General features: G+C 38.0%; 1 protein-coding gene and 1 long non-coding RNA gene across 2 annotated transcripts; one reads left to right on the top strand and one right to left on the bottom strand.

The window, feature by feature from the left end:
- Window positions 1–109: 109 nt before the first annotated feature.
- Window positions 110–12931, bottom strand: LOC132092313 (influenza virus NS1A-binding protein homolog A-like). Its single transcript, XM_059498492.1, has 15 exons — window positions 12711–12931; window positions 7821–8082; window positions 7461–7585; window positions 6710–6879; window positions 6509–6584; window positions 6255–6428; window positions 6042–6167; window positions 3890–3982; window positions 2857–2983; window positions 2539–2766; window positions 2333–2454; window positions 2128–2254; window positions 1785–1916; window positions 1451–1624; window positions 110–1376 (listed from the first exon to the last, which is right to left on the bottom strand). Exons 3-15 carry the CDS (start codon window positions 7569–7571, stop codon window positions 1120–1122), a joined length of 1917 nt encoding a protein of 638 aa, XP_059354475.1. The 5' UTR covers window positions 7572–7585; window positions 7821–8082; window positions 12711–12931; the 3' UTR covers window positions 110–1119.
- On the top strand, window positions 4181–4537 carry LOC132092317 (uncharacterized). The gene is made up of 2 exons (XR_009422213.1): window positions 4181–4323; window positions 4364–4537. It is a non-coding gene; the product is annotated as an uncharacterized LOC132092317 (long non-coding RNA).
- Window positions 12932–18613: the final 5682 nt, after the last annotated feature.

Consider the following 18613-nt stretch of genomic DNA (forward strand, 5'->3'; position numbering starts at 1 on the left):
ATACACAATCCAGTTAAATGACACATACTCAATACAATGTTGACACACAGATACTTTTACAGATTCAAATGGTTTATTAATGACTAAATATCAGCTCATAACAAACAGATACTTTTACAGATTCAAATGGTTTATTAATGACTAAATATCAGCTCATAACAAATGTGGTACAGAATTTTCTCCCCCTATTAAATTTGAGAAAAACAAAACCATGGAGCCAAATTTTAAATTTTTATTTTTTTGCTTCCAAATGCTAAGCACATGAAATAAAAATAATAATAAATAGATGGTCTGAGAAGGAAATGAGCATCACCTCGCTTGCTTGAATCGGTCAAAAAAAAAATTAGTAACAAGATCTAATGAGCAGAAGCACTAAAGCATGGCCGATTATACTCATGTGAGTGTAACTAAACTGGCACTGATTAAAGTTTATTAACCTCATGGGTGTTGTGTGTCTGCTAGCTCATCCATCGATCTATTGGTTACTTATCAGTATATCAAAAATATTAAAAAAGGCCATCTTTAAAGATTGGTACAGTAATCCTACGTCATGGCTAATGATACAAAAAAGGAAAGCCATGTGTTTGGATGTTTTGTAAAATAAGGCTTTGTATAAGCATGGAATTTCAAATTAAGTGAGCTAACAAAATTAAAAATAAACCTATAAAGCAAACATTCAAGCAGAATCACTTCCTTAATGGTTTCAACCAATCAATGCGGTCTTCAACTTGCTGAAAATGGTGAAATTCAAAACTACGCAACTCAAAAAAAAAAAAAAGTACCCTCAGTAAGTACAATAAATGTTGGCATCCTTAAAATGAGAAAAAAATATATATATATATACACAACAACAAAAATAAAGTATGCTATATGCAAAGGCTTAATGTTGCTTTTGGCAACCCCCAACGGACCACCCCCACCCACCTCCTCCCAAACACTGTAAGAAAAGTCAGCCTCATGGGTGACCCCTGTAAAGACCCTACCCCTTGATGCCTCAAAAACCCACCCGTCCTCCCTCCCGCATACATACAGGACATCACAAAGCACGATTACGTCACTAAGCCTGTTAGTTTGAGTGAGATAACCCCCCACCCCCATTGGTTCCCTGACCCCTGGCTCTTAAGAATTGGTGAAGGCATCTGCACAGGGGCTCCACTCGTCTGTTTTAGGGCTGTAGGCCTCAACCGAGTTGAGGAAGTCGTTTCCATCAAAGCCACCAACGGCATAGATGATGTCACCGAGCACGGCTGCACCAGCATTGCTGCGTGGTGAATTCATGCTCCCCAGCATCCTCCATTCGTTTTGGGCAGGGTCGTACATTTCAACGCAATGCAGGGCATGAGAGCCATCAAAGCCGCCCACCACAAACAGTTTACCTGAGAAAGACGAACATTGGTTAGCTTCTTCTACAAGCTGCATGTTAGCATCCCAGCATTTGTCCTTTGCTTACCTTCATGGACGGCCACTCCAGCTGCTCTGCGGGCTATGTTCATTGGGGCAACAAGGGTCCAAATGTTGTTTTCTGGATTGTAGCATTCTACACTGTTCAGACAGTTCCAAGACTCTGCTCCACCGATCACGTACATAAAGCCATCCAGCTCGCACACAGCAGCCTGCTGCCTCTCTGTAAATGCGCAAAAATAACTTTGAGAACAGTATCTGCAGATCCATCTGGCTTTTTATCAATGTAATCCCTGCTGTACAATTAAGCTGTGATCCCTTATGTGCCCAAAACCTCTGTGGAAGCAATTATACTGATATTTTTTTATGTCAACGTGACTTACTAATGTTTAAAGGGGCACAGCTGGTCCAGGCCTTGCTCACAGGGTCAAAAACATCACAATTCTTCAGACCTTTCTGTCCACATGGATCTGATCCCCCAACTACATACAACTTGTTGTTCAGAGCGCAGACACCTGAGGAAAATCAAGCAAGCAGTTAATATAAAGCTACTGTATTCTCTTTGTTGGACAGACAAATTTAAAATTCATTTCAAGGAATGCACAGATTCTGATAGAAATTGATATTTTATGTTATGGCCTAGAACCGAAATAAGGCTGACATTAAAAGGATATAGTATTTCATCTAAAAACAATCATTTTAAAATGCTACAAGTCAAGTTTTTACCTGCATTGCAACGATTGGTCCTGAGCTCAGGAACTTGAGTCCACTCGTCAGCACTAGGGTTGTATGTCTCCCCACAACTTAGTTCATCTGAATGGCCATTGGACCCACCCATCACATAAAGCTGATCCTGATTAGATAACAGCAACAGTTTTTTTTACCGTGCCTTTGAAGGCTGTACTTAACACCCATTTAACCATGTACACACCATGAGCACGGCCATCTGAAATCGAGCGCGTGGAGTCCTCATTGGAGCAATGAAACTCCAGCTGTCTGTCTTCATGTCGTAACATTCCACAGTCCTCAAGCACTCCTCCCGATTGTAGCCACCTGAATAACGGATCGGATAGAGTTACTCAATGAAAGCAAGAGATACAGTCAGATGTTTCTATGGAATTTGTGCTGCCCACTTACCTGCGGCGATGAGTCGGCCGTTCAGAGCAGCAATGCCCAGGCCAGAGCGAGCATAGTGCATGGGTGCCAGCAGCTTGTCCGGTTCCTCTTCCAGTGGCTGGCCCTCAAAACTCAGGCTTTTGGTCAGACAAGGTGTGGCCGAGGGCGAGGCCTGGGGACTGCTGCGCCCATGGAGAATGATCACACACAGCACTCCATTCAACACGGCCAGACACAGATATGTATTGTCTGTGGGGAAAGAAAGAGAAAGATGACGACTTTAAGGGACCGCAGAAAAAAGTCTCGATTATCTAAAGACATTAAAAGGTGCAAACGTACTGGTGGTCTTCTCAGAAGCAATATATTTCCAGTCCTGCTTGCAGGAATGTTTGGCAGATCCAGGGGAGAGACTGCCAGAGGAGCTGGTGCTCAGCTGTCGGTGTACATTCTCACGTGGGGGCTTCTTCTGCAAAGGCACAGCGCAGCTACAGACTCCGAGCCCATGCTCCACATACACACCACCTCACACAGTCCTAGACTCTTTCTAGGCATAAGCCTAACTCAACAACTTACCAGATGATTGGCTTGCATCAGGTTAAAAGAATATTCTGGGTTCAATAAAAGTGAAGTTCAATCAACAGCATTTGTGGCATAATGTTGAATGCCACAAAAACTAATTTGTCTCATTCTTCATTTTCTTTTAAAAAGCAATATAAAAAGAATATTAAGCTTATCACTTTATAAAAGTCTCACATTAATTGTTCTATTAAAACGTGTGCATTTCAGCTTAAAAGTTATTTAAATCTTTTACAGTCATTTTAGCCTTTATGTTATCCTAGCAACAGAGTTGGATATAACGTTGTACAGAAAAGATTAGCACAGTTTTTTTTTTTTTTTTGTCCACAGCCCACACTAGAATCAAGTTAACATGGATAATGTTTGTTTTGTAGCTATACTATTGGAACAGTGAGTATTTTAACATTTATAGATTAGCCCCATTTACTTCCATTGTAAGTGCCTTTTTTTTTTTTTTTTTTTTTGGAAAAGGAGGGACAAATGGAAATTATTTTTTTGTAATAAACCACAGAATGACACAGATGCTTTTGAATGAGCTTGTACTGATCCTTGGACTATTCCTTTAACATTATATCTACATCAATCTAATTCTAATGTAAAGCCAAAATATAAACAGCACTAAAACTAAAACCCAATCAACACACTCATCACGCACACACCGTGATCACTAGAACTCAAACAGCTCAGATTCAACAGCCCAGCACAACAAAGCAGCTGCTCTGCTAGCATTAAATCTTGTATTTACTACGGGCCTGCTGCTGTCCAGCCTGAGAAGAGCTCGGCGCTGGTTGTGTACCTGCACAAACTGGATGTGGTCATCCTCAGTGCCAAACACCTCAGCCTGCCCATCAAGCAGCTTGTGATCAGCCGAATAGTACACCATTTGCACCTGCAAAACACACAGCAACAACAGATCCCATGTGGCTGTCTCCATGACAACAGAGCACCCAACAATGTGGGTCAGGGGAAGAAGGAAAGTTAAGGAAAGGGCCATAGTGCTCGTTTGCTGCAAGATGCTGGTTTAAAAAAATAAAAAATAAAAAAAAAAGCTTCTTAAAGAATAAAAACAATGTTGTTGTGGATTCAGGACCATTTCAAAAGACCTTCTGGACTTTTCAATGCACTGAAAACAGCAGAATGTGGATCACATACAGTTAGCCACAAAGCATCTTGGGGAACCTTCATTTGACAAAGAGTTTGGAGAAGGAAATAGACAAACAAGCTCCGCCAGTGCATGATCGCGGTCATCCTCCAGCCATCCTCTCAGCAGAGGGGGTTAGTCAAGTCAGACGTCATCACACAAATTCCAGTACAACACTGGTTAGCTGTTTTCAACTTTTACAGCTAAAAGATTTGTGCTTCGTTTATGAAAAAAAATTATAATCTAGGATCGTCCTCAAGCTATTTTCAAAACAAAATATAATACAAAATTCAGTTCAAATAACTGAAAAAATAAATACTGAAACTGGATTTAAAAAAAAAAGTAAAAAAAAAAAAAAAAAAAAAAAAGTACAGATTGTAAAAACTATATATAAAAAAAAGTGCATCTGTTATTTAGGAATTGCATTTAAGTATATTTATCTATAGGTACTTACAGATATATTAAGTATATATAATGGTAAAAGCAAGGTTGCATCAATGTTTTTAAGTGCCCTGCACAATGAGAAAGTGTCTGAAGTTAAACATTTTAAGCTGCCTGTAACCACCAGTGCACAGTGCTGATGCCAATGAAACAGGACCAGTAGGTACTGCTGAAATAAAAAGAGGCCATTTGTATATAGCTATAGTAGTTTTTTTATAGGTTAATAATTTTATTTTTTCTCTCTTTTTTTTTGTATAATTGAAAAAAAAAAAAAAGAATGTTTCGTGTTTCTGGCTGTTGCTGTCACTGCTGAGTACCTGTGCTGGGAATGTGTCCAAAAGCAGATTAAAAGGAAGTAGGAACTGAGAGTGACTTTCTGAACATCCCTATAAGCTGCAATCAGTTTCCACTTCCTCTATTTAGGATGAAACACACCGAAGGTGCAGTGTGGAAGCCTTTTGTGAAGTTGATGGCTCTCTTCTTTCATTCGTACGTGATCAGTATTCAGGTGTATACTACTGTGTAAATGTAAAATGCCTTAGTTGTATAAAACATTCATATCTGTGTCCCAGTCATCTGAATATCTTGTACTGTAAGTGTGTGCATGAACAACTGTATGACATGCTTTGCATTACTTTGCATGCATGTCAGTTACAGTAAGTGGACTAAATATGTGAAGGTCTTGAAGTGTTCACTGCGGTGGTTTTAAATGATCTATGTACTGTAGGTGAGTGCAGTTGTTTAAGAGACAGGAGCCTAGCACTCGTTTCACCACAGCTCCCTCTCGTTCTTTTGTTATTTTCTTTCTTTCACTGACTCATTACCCTGGAGGGCCCCAGTCTTGGCTTCTTCAGTCTTGTAAGAATCCTGCTGATGTTTGCTCTAATAAACCTAAGGAGAGATAAATCAGTGGGGAGGAAGAACTGTTAGTGTTGGTTCCCAGAGCAAGCACACTCACTCAAACACTCACACACCTGCTTAGAGAAGAGAGAGATGTCATTGGGACGGCAACATGTCATGTCACTCTCTGGGAGCAGACAGAGTAGCTGCAGTTACTGCACAGCACTGAGCATTCAGGAGGCTTTTAGTTTGGCTCACCTGGACTACCCACTCGCCTTTGCGGAGGGTGTAACAGCCCCGTTCTGTACCTAAATGTATATTCTTTAAGGCCTGGGGTGAATTGTGGGTGAAGCGGGAGAGGAAACAAAAAGATATATATGGAAGGCAGAGAGAACAAATCCAACCAACCTCTACCATTAAGGTGGCTGGTGTGAACGGACCTGTTAAGTCTGTAAATGGGATGTATTACGAGGGGGAAAAAGGGAGGGAAGTGAGAGAGGAGCTCACAGTGGAGCGCAGTACCCACCTCCTCCATCAGTCGCTCCAGGGGTTCACCATTTTCCCACAGGCTGCGTTGCACCCAGCCAATCACCTTGGAGTACAGCTTGCCATTACTAGGCAAGGTCAAGTTATCCTCCAGCATCACCTCCAACTACAAACCAGACCAAAGGAAAGCTTATTTAACATAAGAGAACAATAAAGACTAGTACATGACCTGAAAGGTTAAAGGTCAGCTTACCTTAAGGCGTGGCAGCTTGAGGAAATCCTCTTGCTCAGACACGTCTAGAAGATGCTCCTGGATATAGCTGTCGATCTTGCCCAGCAGACGCCCATCTCCCATGCAGCTGGCAAAATTACGATAGGAGATGGCGCTCTGGGATTCCATCTTGGAGAGAAGATAGTCACCACAGATCTGGAAGCAAGGACAAAAGAGTAAGTTAGAGCTTCATCTCAAGTAAAACGGTCACACAAACACTTGCTTGATTAATATACCTGCTTCACTCTGTCCATCTTGAGCCGTTTGGCTGCAGAGTAAACCTCCTTAACCAGCTCTTTATCTGCCTTTAACCTGCAGAGAGTAACAATAAATATCAGAAATAATTGGTTGCTGCAAATGGAAAGCCATTAATATGGTAAAAAAAAACTGCCTGTTGATGGCTCTAAATGGCTGATTACACGTTGTGTGTGTCTTACTGGGCAGTGTAAGCATAGTTGAGGAGGATCTCCACAGCCTTGGGGTCCAGATCCTCAAATTTCACATGAGAGATACCATGAGGTTCCAGGTCGCCGTTAAAGATTTCAAACAGATATGGACTGCAACAAGCCAACACTGCCCGATGAGCCATCAATTCATGGCCACACACCTGCAAAGGTAAAAGGACAAAGGTTAAGTCTTTTAATGACATTGCAACAAAGAAATATGCACCAATTCTATTTCATTTATTAACAGGTAATAAATTGCATAAAATAAATCTGGATTTTCAGATATGGTGGTTGGTCATTAAAATGTCATTGCCATGATTCTGGCATTGCTATGTAGCTGCCAAGGTGTTTTGGGTGGGTTTTAGTATGCCATGCTGTTGCTCTGTGCATCTGAACAAATCCCAAAGATCAAGTATTAGTATTAGTATGAGCTTGGCATCATTAAATAGCAAAACAAATATCCTGATCACTTACAGTATTTCTATTTGGAACTAGAAAGTATTTTTTGAATCGAAAGAATTTAATCTTGAGAATTAATTATTAAATCTCTTAAGAAAATGATAAGCCTCTCATTCAGTCTTTGAAATATTCTGAACACAGAGGGTTTTGGCTTTGTCCGTCACATGGCTAAAGGCCATCAAAGATCCGGGACATGCGTATAAATGAACACACTCTTCCCGGAGTCTTGTTTCACTGTCTCAATGACACAGAGAATAATACGTTTAAAAAAAGGGTATGTTACCTGAAGTCTCACATCACAGAACTGGCCGTTCTTTCTAAGGGCGTTCATCTTGGCCACAGTGGAATCCAGGAAACTTTCATCCTCAAAGATCAAATATCCGTTGGGAATCATTTTGGAAATTAAGCCTTTGCAAAAGCAAAACAATAACAGGCTTAAGTTGATTTTATGAATTTACCTCAAAATATCCATCCCACACTGTGTATCTTACATAAACACAATCACCCACACACACAAATACACATAAAATACAATGTATCACTCATTTTAGCTGCCAGCTAAAAAGCTATCAGAGTCTAAAATCACTTTAAATCCGTCCTATTGTGCACACATAACAGCTTCATGTAGAAGTCATGCACTTACCTAATACCGAATGACGTACGTCTGGGAGATAGTTTACTTGGGAAAGCCGTAAAAAGGCACGAGTGAAGTAGAACCAAAAATGGGAGCCTCGGTCTTCCTTCACTACGAAGTGGATGGAAAAGGCAAAGCCAGGCAACCAGTGGGCACGGCAGGGGGTCAGAGGTGACTCAAACTCTCAGGCTTAGAGTGACTGCAATCAAGTCCTCGCGTGTCCCGTTGGCTATAGACTCAAACCTTTTCTGTGCTGATCGTGCATTATAACCTGCAAAAAACAAATAACAAACAAACAAGGGGTTGTGACAACTGATTAACTCGGGAACACTGATAACATCAAGGGCAATTTCTAGGATGTCAACGGCCAGGACATCTATACTGATTTAGAATGAACTAACAGAAATGAAAGGTTCACAAAAAAAGCTGCCAATCACAGACTGACCCAGCTTTATGCAACTGATCGCTTTCATGGTGTTAAACATGTGCCTTACTCAGGATTAGCCTTCACTCCTGCTGCACAGAGAGTTCAAATGAATCCGGATAGAATCGGTTTCACACAGATTTCATTCAAGAAGCTGCTTTTCAGACCCTCCGTTAACCCCTCCCTCAGTCAGACAACACACACAGATTCTCCCCATCTTCTTCCCCACTTAATCACATGGCTCTACCACACCCACATGCTTCCGGAAATTTCCACAGGTCTTTCAAAGCGCATTTAGCCAGCAGATGGCCAACTTTAAGGGGCGGAGGATGGTCACACAACCAAAAAAAAATTACTTGGTCAGGAATTTGGATGGATTTATCACATTCCCACAATGATGTGGCCACAGCTGTGTGCGGATGGAAAAATGCAGAAGCGAAAAACAAATGAGCTCCAGTGTGCGGAATCCTCATGTTTTACATGAAAACAAGCTAGTATTTTTCCACTCACATCCTTTTATGCACTTTCAGCCTCAGTCGACAAAAATGCTCCAAGTAGGCAGTGGAGGTCTTTGGATAATCTGCTCATCCTTCTTGCTCTATCCTCCTCAGGGGTTGATTACTGAAAACAGCAATCGGAAAACTCTAGGCCTTAATTTACCTCATCATTGGGATGCTTCCTTTTGAAGATAAATGGCATTGGAGAAACACTTTCAAGCACTAGGAAAAGCGAAAAAGCCAGGAAAGCACTGAATTGTGCCCTTTTTCAACTAAATTTATTCCACTAAATCTCACATCTAAGGTTAATCCAAACACTTTCCTGCTTTAAAAAAGCTTTAAAGAAGGATCTTTTTTTTAAAAATTAAAAATAAAATTAGATAAGTTATAAAATAATTTTCTTAAACTTTTCAAGAAAGTTTCAGATTTATTAAATAAAAACACTTACTACATGCAAGTTTTTTATTATTATTATCCTTTCATAAATTTAAAGTTTGAGTCATACCTCATTTTAGAACCTGAATTAACTTTGTTTTGTCATTAAAATGTCACATTATTTGATATTTTATTATATGTATTGACCTTGACACATTTTTTAAGACGAAATCAGCGTCATGTCATTGACTCCTAAAACGTGAAACTTTCCACTCATTGACGAGTCTGAACTGTCCAGTTTCACACTAGTGACCTTAATCTGAGAGTGGTTGGTTCACTTGGAGTGGAACCAGGGACTGATACTTTAAACCAGGCCATTTACAGGAAGGACAACAGACAAAGCCTATGGTGACACTGCAGCTTCAGATAGACTCACAAATCTGTCCATTGTGTAGCGACAACCACAGCATCCACACACAATTATTGACAGAGCCAAGGGTGAAAAGACAAAAAGACGAGCAGATACCGAAATGCGTGGTGGCAGAAAAACTCTCTGAAAGACTGTTTTGTGCATGAAATCTTTTTTTGCCCCCTCTGGAATGCAGTGAACAGCATGCGCAGTCGGGAAGCGTGGGACTGACAGTGGGGCGAGAGAGAAAGAGATGAATGGGTTAAAACACACAACAACAGTTGTTCTATTGACTTCTGCAAAAGTACTCAACAGATAACCCAGACTGAGCAACAATTTAATATATCGCTTAAGGCCATACAAAAAAGAAAACTAAGGTTAAAGAGGACAATGTGTTCTTTGCATGCATTTGTAGATAGTTCAACCTGCTCTTAGTTTACTCCATGACGACAAGCAGTATTTGCAATTATATTGGTCTTCATCGTGACTTGCAAGAAAGGGTTTTATGCTTTCTCTCTGGGATCTCCGCCAGCTCTGAGAAAAAGGTGAACTACATTAATCAGCATCAGAAACACACAGGCTTGCAAACATTTAGATTTATATTTGCCCAATCTTTCTATGCAAAGCGATTCACACCAAATTTTACCAGGAAATAAGACCTTGTGAACGTTGTGTCATGTTTTACAGATAATTATTTCAATTAATTTCCCTGGATGTCTAGAATAACTAATAACATACATCTATGGAGTTGATAAATACCCCAATGTACCTTTGAGCTCATGAATAGCTTGATACAACAGTGAATTTGCATAAAATGTGTAGAAACTTTGGAAGTGGGTGTTCAACTAAAGAAACAATATAATGACAAAATTGTTGTGCAAGAACAGAGGCTGTGGAAGAAAATGTATATTATTAAATCATATTCAGATGTGCACTAAAGTCTTAGCTGCGTTTCCAGGGTTTACGTAACACCTGGCAAAACCAGTGATTTATTCTCTTTCGGCCTAAACTAAAACACACTGCTACTCTTTCCATAAACCCCATAGGCAGCAGAAGATCTTATGTAATTTAAATTCCTAATGACATAGATGGAAATAATCTATACTATGACTGCTCCATCATAATAATTACAGTTCAGTACTTTTAAATATAATTTTTTGAACTGCTCTGTGAATTAATAGATTACATCATGAGAGCAAAGGGCAACAAAGCTGCTATTTTTATCTTGGCTTTTTATCTCTGCACCTCTCTAATGAAATGCTAACCTTTATGGAAAAAGGTTAATGGGAGAACACAATTTAAGCATTGAGCTAACAGAGGCACCAGCTGACCTCATGCATGAGAACAGGCTGGAAAACTGAATAATCGTTCACCGCGTACAGAAAGAATGTTTGAAAGGAAAAGAGACAGAAGACAGTGGCCGTCATAGAAAATGTATCAGTGATTCACATTAACCACAACATGCAATAGAGGAAATTAGTAATTCTTAGCGGAAATATAAAATAACAGAAAAAAAACAGCATCTTAACTCTTAGGAAACTATGGATGGATAATAATACACAAGCAAAGGTAGTAGTTTAAGGAGCACAGGATTTGCTGCATTCATTTCCCTTACAAATGAAGCACTGTGGTGACAATTAGGTCATCCATAGACAGATGGGGAGATATAGAACGGAAATGGATTTGTGAAAAGTGAAACTGCTGCTTCCTTTGATTTACAAATGGGATTATGAAACATGATTACAAATTGTATTATATACTGTGGGAATGTGAACACAATGTTAGGTTCTGGAAATGATTGCAAGCATTTTCAGGTGTGAAGTGAGAACATAGAAAGAAAACGAGGGGGGAACCATAACCATAACATGAAATTCCCCAGCATTTGTCATTTCCATATTCTGCATATATAAAAAAAAAATATACATATCCTTTCATGTTTCACACAAGTCATACAGGAAGATGGAAAAAGCTGATTTTGACAAATAACCTATGTTTTTGTTTTCCAAATAAAAGAGTGATTTCAGTGTAATTTGTTGCAGGCTCATTTACTGGTAATAAATAATTGATAATAATACTGGCTGATGATGATAAATAATCAAATAATATTGTGATTGTTTCTGAAGCTGTGGTTGCTTTTCTGTCTCGCGAGAGTTGGCAACAGTGCTTGCATCATACAGAGCCGGGACCCTTTCTTGAACGTCTCGTCCAAGTCTACGGTAAAATCCAAATCTAGGTCACTAGGACTTGGTCGTTATTTTTCCATCTTCCTGACAAAAGATCAACGAGGAGGTAAAATGCATGTTCTGCGTCAAAATATACGAGCACTGGTCTCTATAAACCACACCAGTCACTCTTTTTAACCTTGATAAACTGTCCCGTCCTGGTTTTCATTTCTGATATTTCATTTACGTCTTGGTCGACATTTACGGTTATTGTAAAGATGAAGAACGTTTTTTAATTGAAAAACGTTTACCTTGTCACGTTAAGCAGACAATAATCAGGACAATAGCATAATCACAATTTACAGGGCAAACAGCGAAATTTGAAAGTGTATGGAGCCCATTTTTTTAATTAAACGGGAAAAACGACATGTTATATAGTCTGGGGTAAGTTAACGTTAAATTAACTGCCTGACGATTTAATATTTAATGTGCAATATTTCAGCACCTACAATTCTGTTAGATTACGTTAAATGCCAAATTGTGAAAATAATCGCTGTACGTTAACTGAAAAAAACCCATGTTTACTTTGTATATTTTTATTTCGTAATAATACTAATAATTAGTTCTTTATTTTTATTATCAGTGCTTCGTTAGAGACTTATTTTAAATGTACGTTATTTTCATATGTGTGAAACAAATGTACAATGTACAAATAGAAAAATCCAAATAAATTGAATACTTTAAAAAAACGGTTTCCTGTGAGCTGCAAACGTTAAACTCACGCGGGTGGATTCTTTCTTTGAACAGAGCAACGCCTGCGGTTTTCAAGACACGCGCAGAGCAGATTACAACGCACCATATGGCAGTCGCGTGAGTACATACAAGCGTACGTGTAATACAGAATAGCAACGTACAAGCAAATCATCTTCAGATTTTCATCTTAAAATAAATAAAAGAAACACGTAGTATTAACCAATCATAGGAGGACAGGAGGCGTGAAACTTCAAATTTACCGATAAGCTTGATTCTTACCTGATCTGTTTGACGGTAGATGATAGTAGACATATTTAAGGTCAATTCAGAGCTGTTGGTTGTGGACTGCAAAAGCAACAGATATGGCACGTTTCTGCGTTCGTACAACCCTGTCGTTCCGGGTCTCGAGAGGGTTAGATCGGTGAACGAGGTTTGACCTGACAGAGACGCTGGAGCACGAGCTTAACAAAGCCACGGGGCCTGAAATCGCGTGTGACGTAAAGCTAGAGCTCCGCCTGCGGAAAAGTACCGACGGATTGTGGTGTGAGGGCGGGCCCTGGAATCGGTGGACAACCATGGACAGGAAAAACGGATAGTTAAACTAGTCAGTACATTTCAGTCGGGCCAATTATTTTAATATAACCAATTGAATAATTTAAAGTGCTTAAACTTAATTAAACATGTTAATTGAGATTTATCTATTTCTTACGTGAAAAATTATTCCAAAATATTTCCCCCGAACCAAGATTTTATAGACATCTGTTTCTACCATGGGCTAAAAATACAAATAGTAATAAAAAAGGTTATTGTGACTTTATATCTCATTATTCTGCTTTTTCTTTTAATTCTGAGTTTTCATTTCATAATACTGATTTTTTTTCTGCCATGGAATGTAAAATTAAGATGATTGTGACTTTTTATCTCAGAATTCAGACTTTTTTTCTCACAATTGTGAAAAAAAGTCAGAATTGTTAGATGTAAAACTCAGAATTCCAAAAAATAAGTCAGAATTGTGAGAGAAAAGTCACAGTTATCTTTTTATGTTTTTAACCCACGGTGGAAATGGGCTTGCATAGTTTTAAAATGATAAACATTCAACTTATCTTTTGAAATGTATCATAAATATTTTAATATTTTGACACTACTAATTTCTGAGGGCGAGACGTTAAAAATATTTTCTTAGAGGGCCTTAAGTCAGGGGTTTTGAAGTGAGGTTTAGAACCTTATGGTTTAGAAACAAACATTACCTGCAAATTTTCTTATTTATTTTTTTTGCCTTAGGCTTTACACATCCAACGTCAGTGATTGTAGGGTGATTATCTTTGCATGTGGTCACTGGCCACTAAGACTTTGTATATGGTCACAAATTAGTGAATGATGAGTGTCCTGATAATGTCTTTTAGATGTCGAGACCTCCGATACCATATCAGATATTGCACTCCTTCATCTCCTCATGAGCAAAGAAGCTTAGTTTTTCCTGTGATGCAGGAGTGCATGTCGTGACTCGTCAGAGCCAAATTTTCCCTTAATATCCTCTCTTTCCTGCACAGGTAAGACTATCTGCCTTAGCCAGCGTTGTAAATCTTAATTGGCTTAATGGATCAGCGGCACGACTATAGACCCATGAGCTCAAGGTATAAGCTGCCCATTCTGTAACTGCCAGCAAGCGTAATGCACTGACTGAATAATGCCAGTAACAGAGGCCCTAGAAACATCCTGGCCTTTGTGTGCAAATCCTCTTCAACAACTGAACTGACAAGCAATTGTCAACATACGGATCATGTTTTTTTTTTTTTTTTTTTTTTTTAAATAAAGTTGTAGGCATAACTGAATGATGGGATTAAACTGGAGATCCTGTTTACACACAAAACCATTGTGGCCCTTTCAGGGAGCCAGATCAGTGTCTGTCCAGGGACCAGAGAGTGGGCTTGTTCTCTTTGTTGTGGTATAATTATTGTAATCTGTGTTTATTTAAAGTGTTGACCTATTTCTATGTAACATGACTGCTCATGTGTCTAGAAAAACACAGTTTTTCTTAACATAATGCAGGATCCTACAATATATTGTTTAAATATTGTTATTTCAGATACTCACTGTAACAGAAGTAACTTAATAGTTTTTGTCATATTTGTAACTTAAAAAAAAAAAAAAAGTTGCCAGATGCCTCTATATGTAATATTCATGTGAATTTGGAATAATAAATCTAATTAAAAAATACAGCAATTACATAATATACCATTTGTGACCTTTTGTTTAAATAGTTCATGAGAGCAGATATGAAGCATAAGCACTGCCCTCCAGAACTTTTTGAGACTGAGACTGATGAGATTTGTAGTGTCAGTTTTGAGCTAGCGCCATGTTCTTGTCCCATCAAGTTTCAAACAGATACACAGCCAGTCTGAATCCTCATGTATGTTTGGTTTGTTTAATCACATTGTGTGTGCGTGTGTGTGTGTGTGTGTGTGTGTGTGTGTGTGTGTGTGTGTGTGTGTGTGTGTGTGTGTGTGTGTGTGTGTGTGTGTGTGTGTGTGCGCACATGGTTATTTAGTTTGTGTGAAATCCTCAGGCTCAGTCTACTGGCACAGATGTGTTCTGACAGCAGCAGTATTAACATTTTTATGTGAGAGGCAATGTCCTGCAACTAACATGTGAGGCTGGGGAATGTTCCTGGCAGGACATTGAATCAGATCAGCACCAAAAAAAAAAAAAAAAAATATATATATATATATATATATATAATGAATTAAATAAAAAAATAAATCTTTGTTGAGCTGGAGTACTCTAAAAGGAAATATGACTGTGAGGAATGGAAAATCTTTTGCAAGTTGTTTTCAAAATAGCATGCTAGATGCTTGAGTGTGATTTCAAATTCAACAGTTTACATAATAATAGTTTTATGAACCATTTACTTCTTGAATGAAGCCCAAGTAATTTCTGTGCCACTGTCACCTAGTGAATTTGCCAAAATGATGACTGTTTTTAAACACGTTTCCAGAACAGTCCCTCTTTCTCCTATTAGTTCCAAAAAACAAATGGCTTCACCTCAAATTCATACTAGCAATGTTTGATGGCACCACAAATCAACCTGTAAGTTCTAGTTGTCACTGAACATTAAGCTAGCATAAGCTAATTTTTTTATTTAATTAGTATAATTAACAAATCTTATAGTCTTTAGTTTTAAGTCTTTTTAGTTTTAAGCGTAAGTGCAGATACAAAATGGTTATGTTCATATATGGGTAAACCAGTTTAGTAAAACTTGATCGTGCAGTGTACTGTTCGAAGACATGTACATAATTAAATCATGCTTACATACTGTACTGCAATGTACTCTTAGAGAAGCTGGCTTATCTGTATTTTTTTGTGTTGAAGTGAAATGGTTTCACTATCAGATGATTTAAAGGGAATGCTGGGGGATTTAATACACAGCAGATTTACAGTATGAGTCATCCTTGCTGAGTAAACCTTCCTGTTTCTCATACAGGTCCTAAATGGAACATAATGCATTTCCAGGATGTACTAAAGATCTCATCCATGTCTGTAATATCCCTATGGATATAAAACTGTTCATTTTAACAATCTCCCTTAAGGTCATCACAGTCTTTAAATCTATTCCTGCCAATGCTTCATAATTTCATTACTCAGATACAAACTGCACAAGATATTTGCAAGTAATAATTTAAAATGCCACCAATTGATAGAACTGCAAATAAATCAGCAATGAATTAAGAACCTGTTGTTTTACACCTTAAAATGGCTCATCATTAGATTTATGAGTTGCAGGCATCCTGTCTGCTAGCATCTAATACTGCAGCCAGGACATTCATTCGGCAGCAACCGCTATCTGACATTTTTATTGTTCATATTGAGCAGTTGAATGTAGCGCATCTAATTTCATTATTCTGCAGAGCTGGTCATTATTTACTTAGGATTTTATTGAAGATATCACACAGTAATCATAAAAAAATGTAGATCATCAGTTTTAATTTATAGAAGAAAAGGAACCTGTCTCACCTCATTTTCATATTTTAACATAATTATATGCAGATTAAGAATTCCTCATACATTTTTTAGGAGTCTATACAAGCTTATACCAGTAGTCTAGTTTATTTATATATATATAAAAAAATCTTGGTTGCACTTTATTTTACAGTACGTGTACTTGCATGTACCATCAGGGGTGGCGAACATCGGTACTTGAGAGCTGCAGCCCTGCAGAGTTTTGGCTTCAACCCTAATCAAAAACACCAGAACAAGCTGATCAGGATATGAAGGGTTGAAGGGTTACTAGAAAGCTACAGGCAGGTGAGTTTTAATTAGGGTTGAAGCTGAACTCTGCAGGGCTGCGGTTCTCCAGGGCCGGAGGTCGCCACCTCTGTTGTATATGATTATCATGTGTAGAATTTGTTGGATTCACAAGCAGTATAGTACTAGGAAGACTTCTGATGTTTTGGTAACTGTCTATTGCCTTCATCTGGCTGGAAAGGGCAGACAGTATAGATGTACCATGTTTACATTAAAAAATAATAATAATTCTGTTGTGACATTAACATTGTAGTCACTAAATATTTATTAGACTGTCACTAAAGCTCTGATTTGTTAAAGATAATTGGATATTATGTTTAGATGTCTTGGAAGTCTTTTTGGGAACTCTCTAATTCATTTAATGGAGTCAAAAGCATAGCTATGAGGTAAATATTTAGCTTTTTTTTTTAATTTACAAGAGCTGTCCTGAACCAGTTGACTAGAATGAATTGAACCTTCGAGTGTGACATATAAGAGATGACCATTTCAGATGAACTGATTCTCTAGAATGAATAGAACTTTACTGCACTGCATATGAGAATACGATTTAATTTCAAATGAACTGGTTCACTACAACAGATCGGACTATGAGAGGGAGAGCACACAGATTTAATTACCTCAGCCCAGTCTCATGTGCAATGAAGTTGCATTTATGATTTAGCGTTTGACAAAAAAAAAGAGGCTCGTTAACTAAACAGCTAACTTTTTGTTTTTTGTAACAGCTGAGCTAACACTGTTGAAAATGCAGTTAAGTTTTACTTATTATTCCCCAACCTTCATATCATATAAAATGTTGTCTGTTTAGTCATTCACTGGGCAGCAGCTCAGCTTCCTCAGGTTTCAGACAGAGCCTGTGTCTGTGTCTCTTTTGGTGGTTATTTGTCTAGTTTATTGTACTTTCCCTCAGATGCCCTTAGTCCAGCCAGCATCCTTGTTCTACTCAACCCCTCGCTTTACCATTGACTGTGGTAAGTAGGTCAAAAATTTTCTCACCCCCTTTAGAACTGTGCTGGTTGCTGTTGGCCTTGACCCACCAGACGTATTTACTTTACCAGACCATAGTAATACTAGAGAAACTTCACTTACAGAAGAACATTGAGGTGAGAAATGTCTGATTCCCATTAAGAGCTCCATATATTCTTGTTGATAGGACTTTTGTTTTTTGCTATTTAGATTTAGTTCTGCTCATTAAGTCTGAGAACACACACAGCCGCCAAACCTTTAATTCAATTACAAGTTCTCTCGCCTGCCATCTTTATTATTTGTGTACTTTCTCCTTCTCTTTCTTCCCACATTCGCTCGCTCACCCCTTTTCTTGATGTTCCCTGTTGGTCCTGTATTACTTGAACTTGAAATTCATTAACATCAACGTGCCAGTCCTATTAAATGCCCATCATGTGATTTTACAAAGGATTTGTTATTCATTTAATTCGTATTACATTCCTCCATTCACATGTCCCAACATGACAGGATTTGGGATATTAAAAGATTGTGTTCACAGTTATGTATTTGCATATTTACCAGATTGAGTGGTATGAGATTAATTTGGTCAAACATAATCTATTTGTCTAACTGATGCTTCTCAGTTGTTCGTGTTTAAATCAGTTTTCGTATTATATACATACATATATATATATATATATATATATATATATATATATATATATATATATATATATATATATATATATTTTTTTTTTTTTTTTTTTTTTTTTTTTTTTTTACACTTGTCAGTATGTCATGTCATGTCATCGTTCATTAAATTATTGGCAACTAATTTTAGTCAACAAAACATGTAACATTTAAATTAAATTAAATTACACAATTAAACTAAATATTCAAGCATTTTATATATTATTAATGCATTTTATACATTTAGG

The sequence above is a fragment of the Carassius carassius genome, chromosome 18 (assembly GCF_963082965.1).
Source record: "Carassius carassius chromosome 18, fCarCar2.1, whole genome shotgun sequence".
Classification (NCBI taxonomy): Eukaryota; Metazoa; Chordata; class Actinopteri; order Cypriniformes; family Cyprinidae; genus Carassius; species Carassius carassius.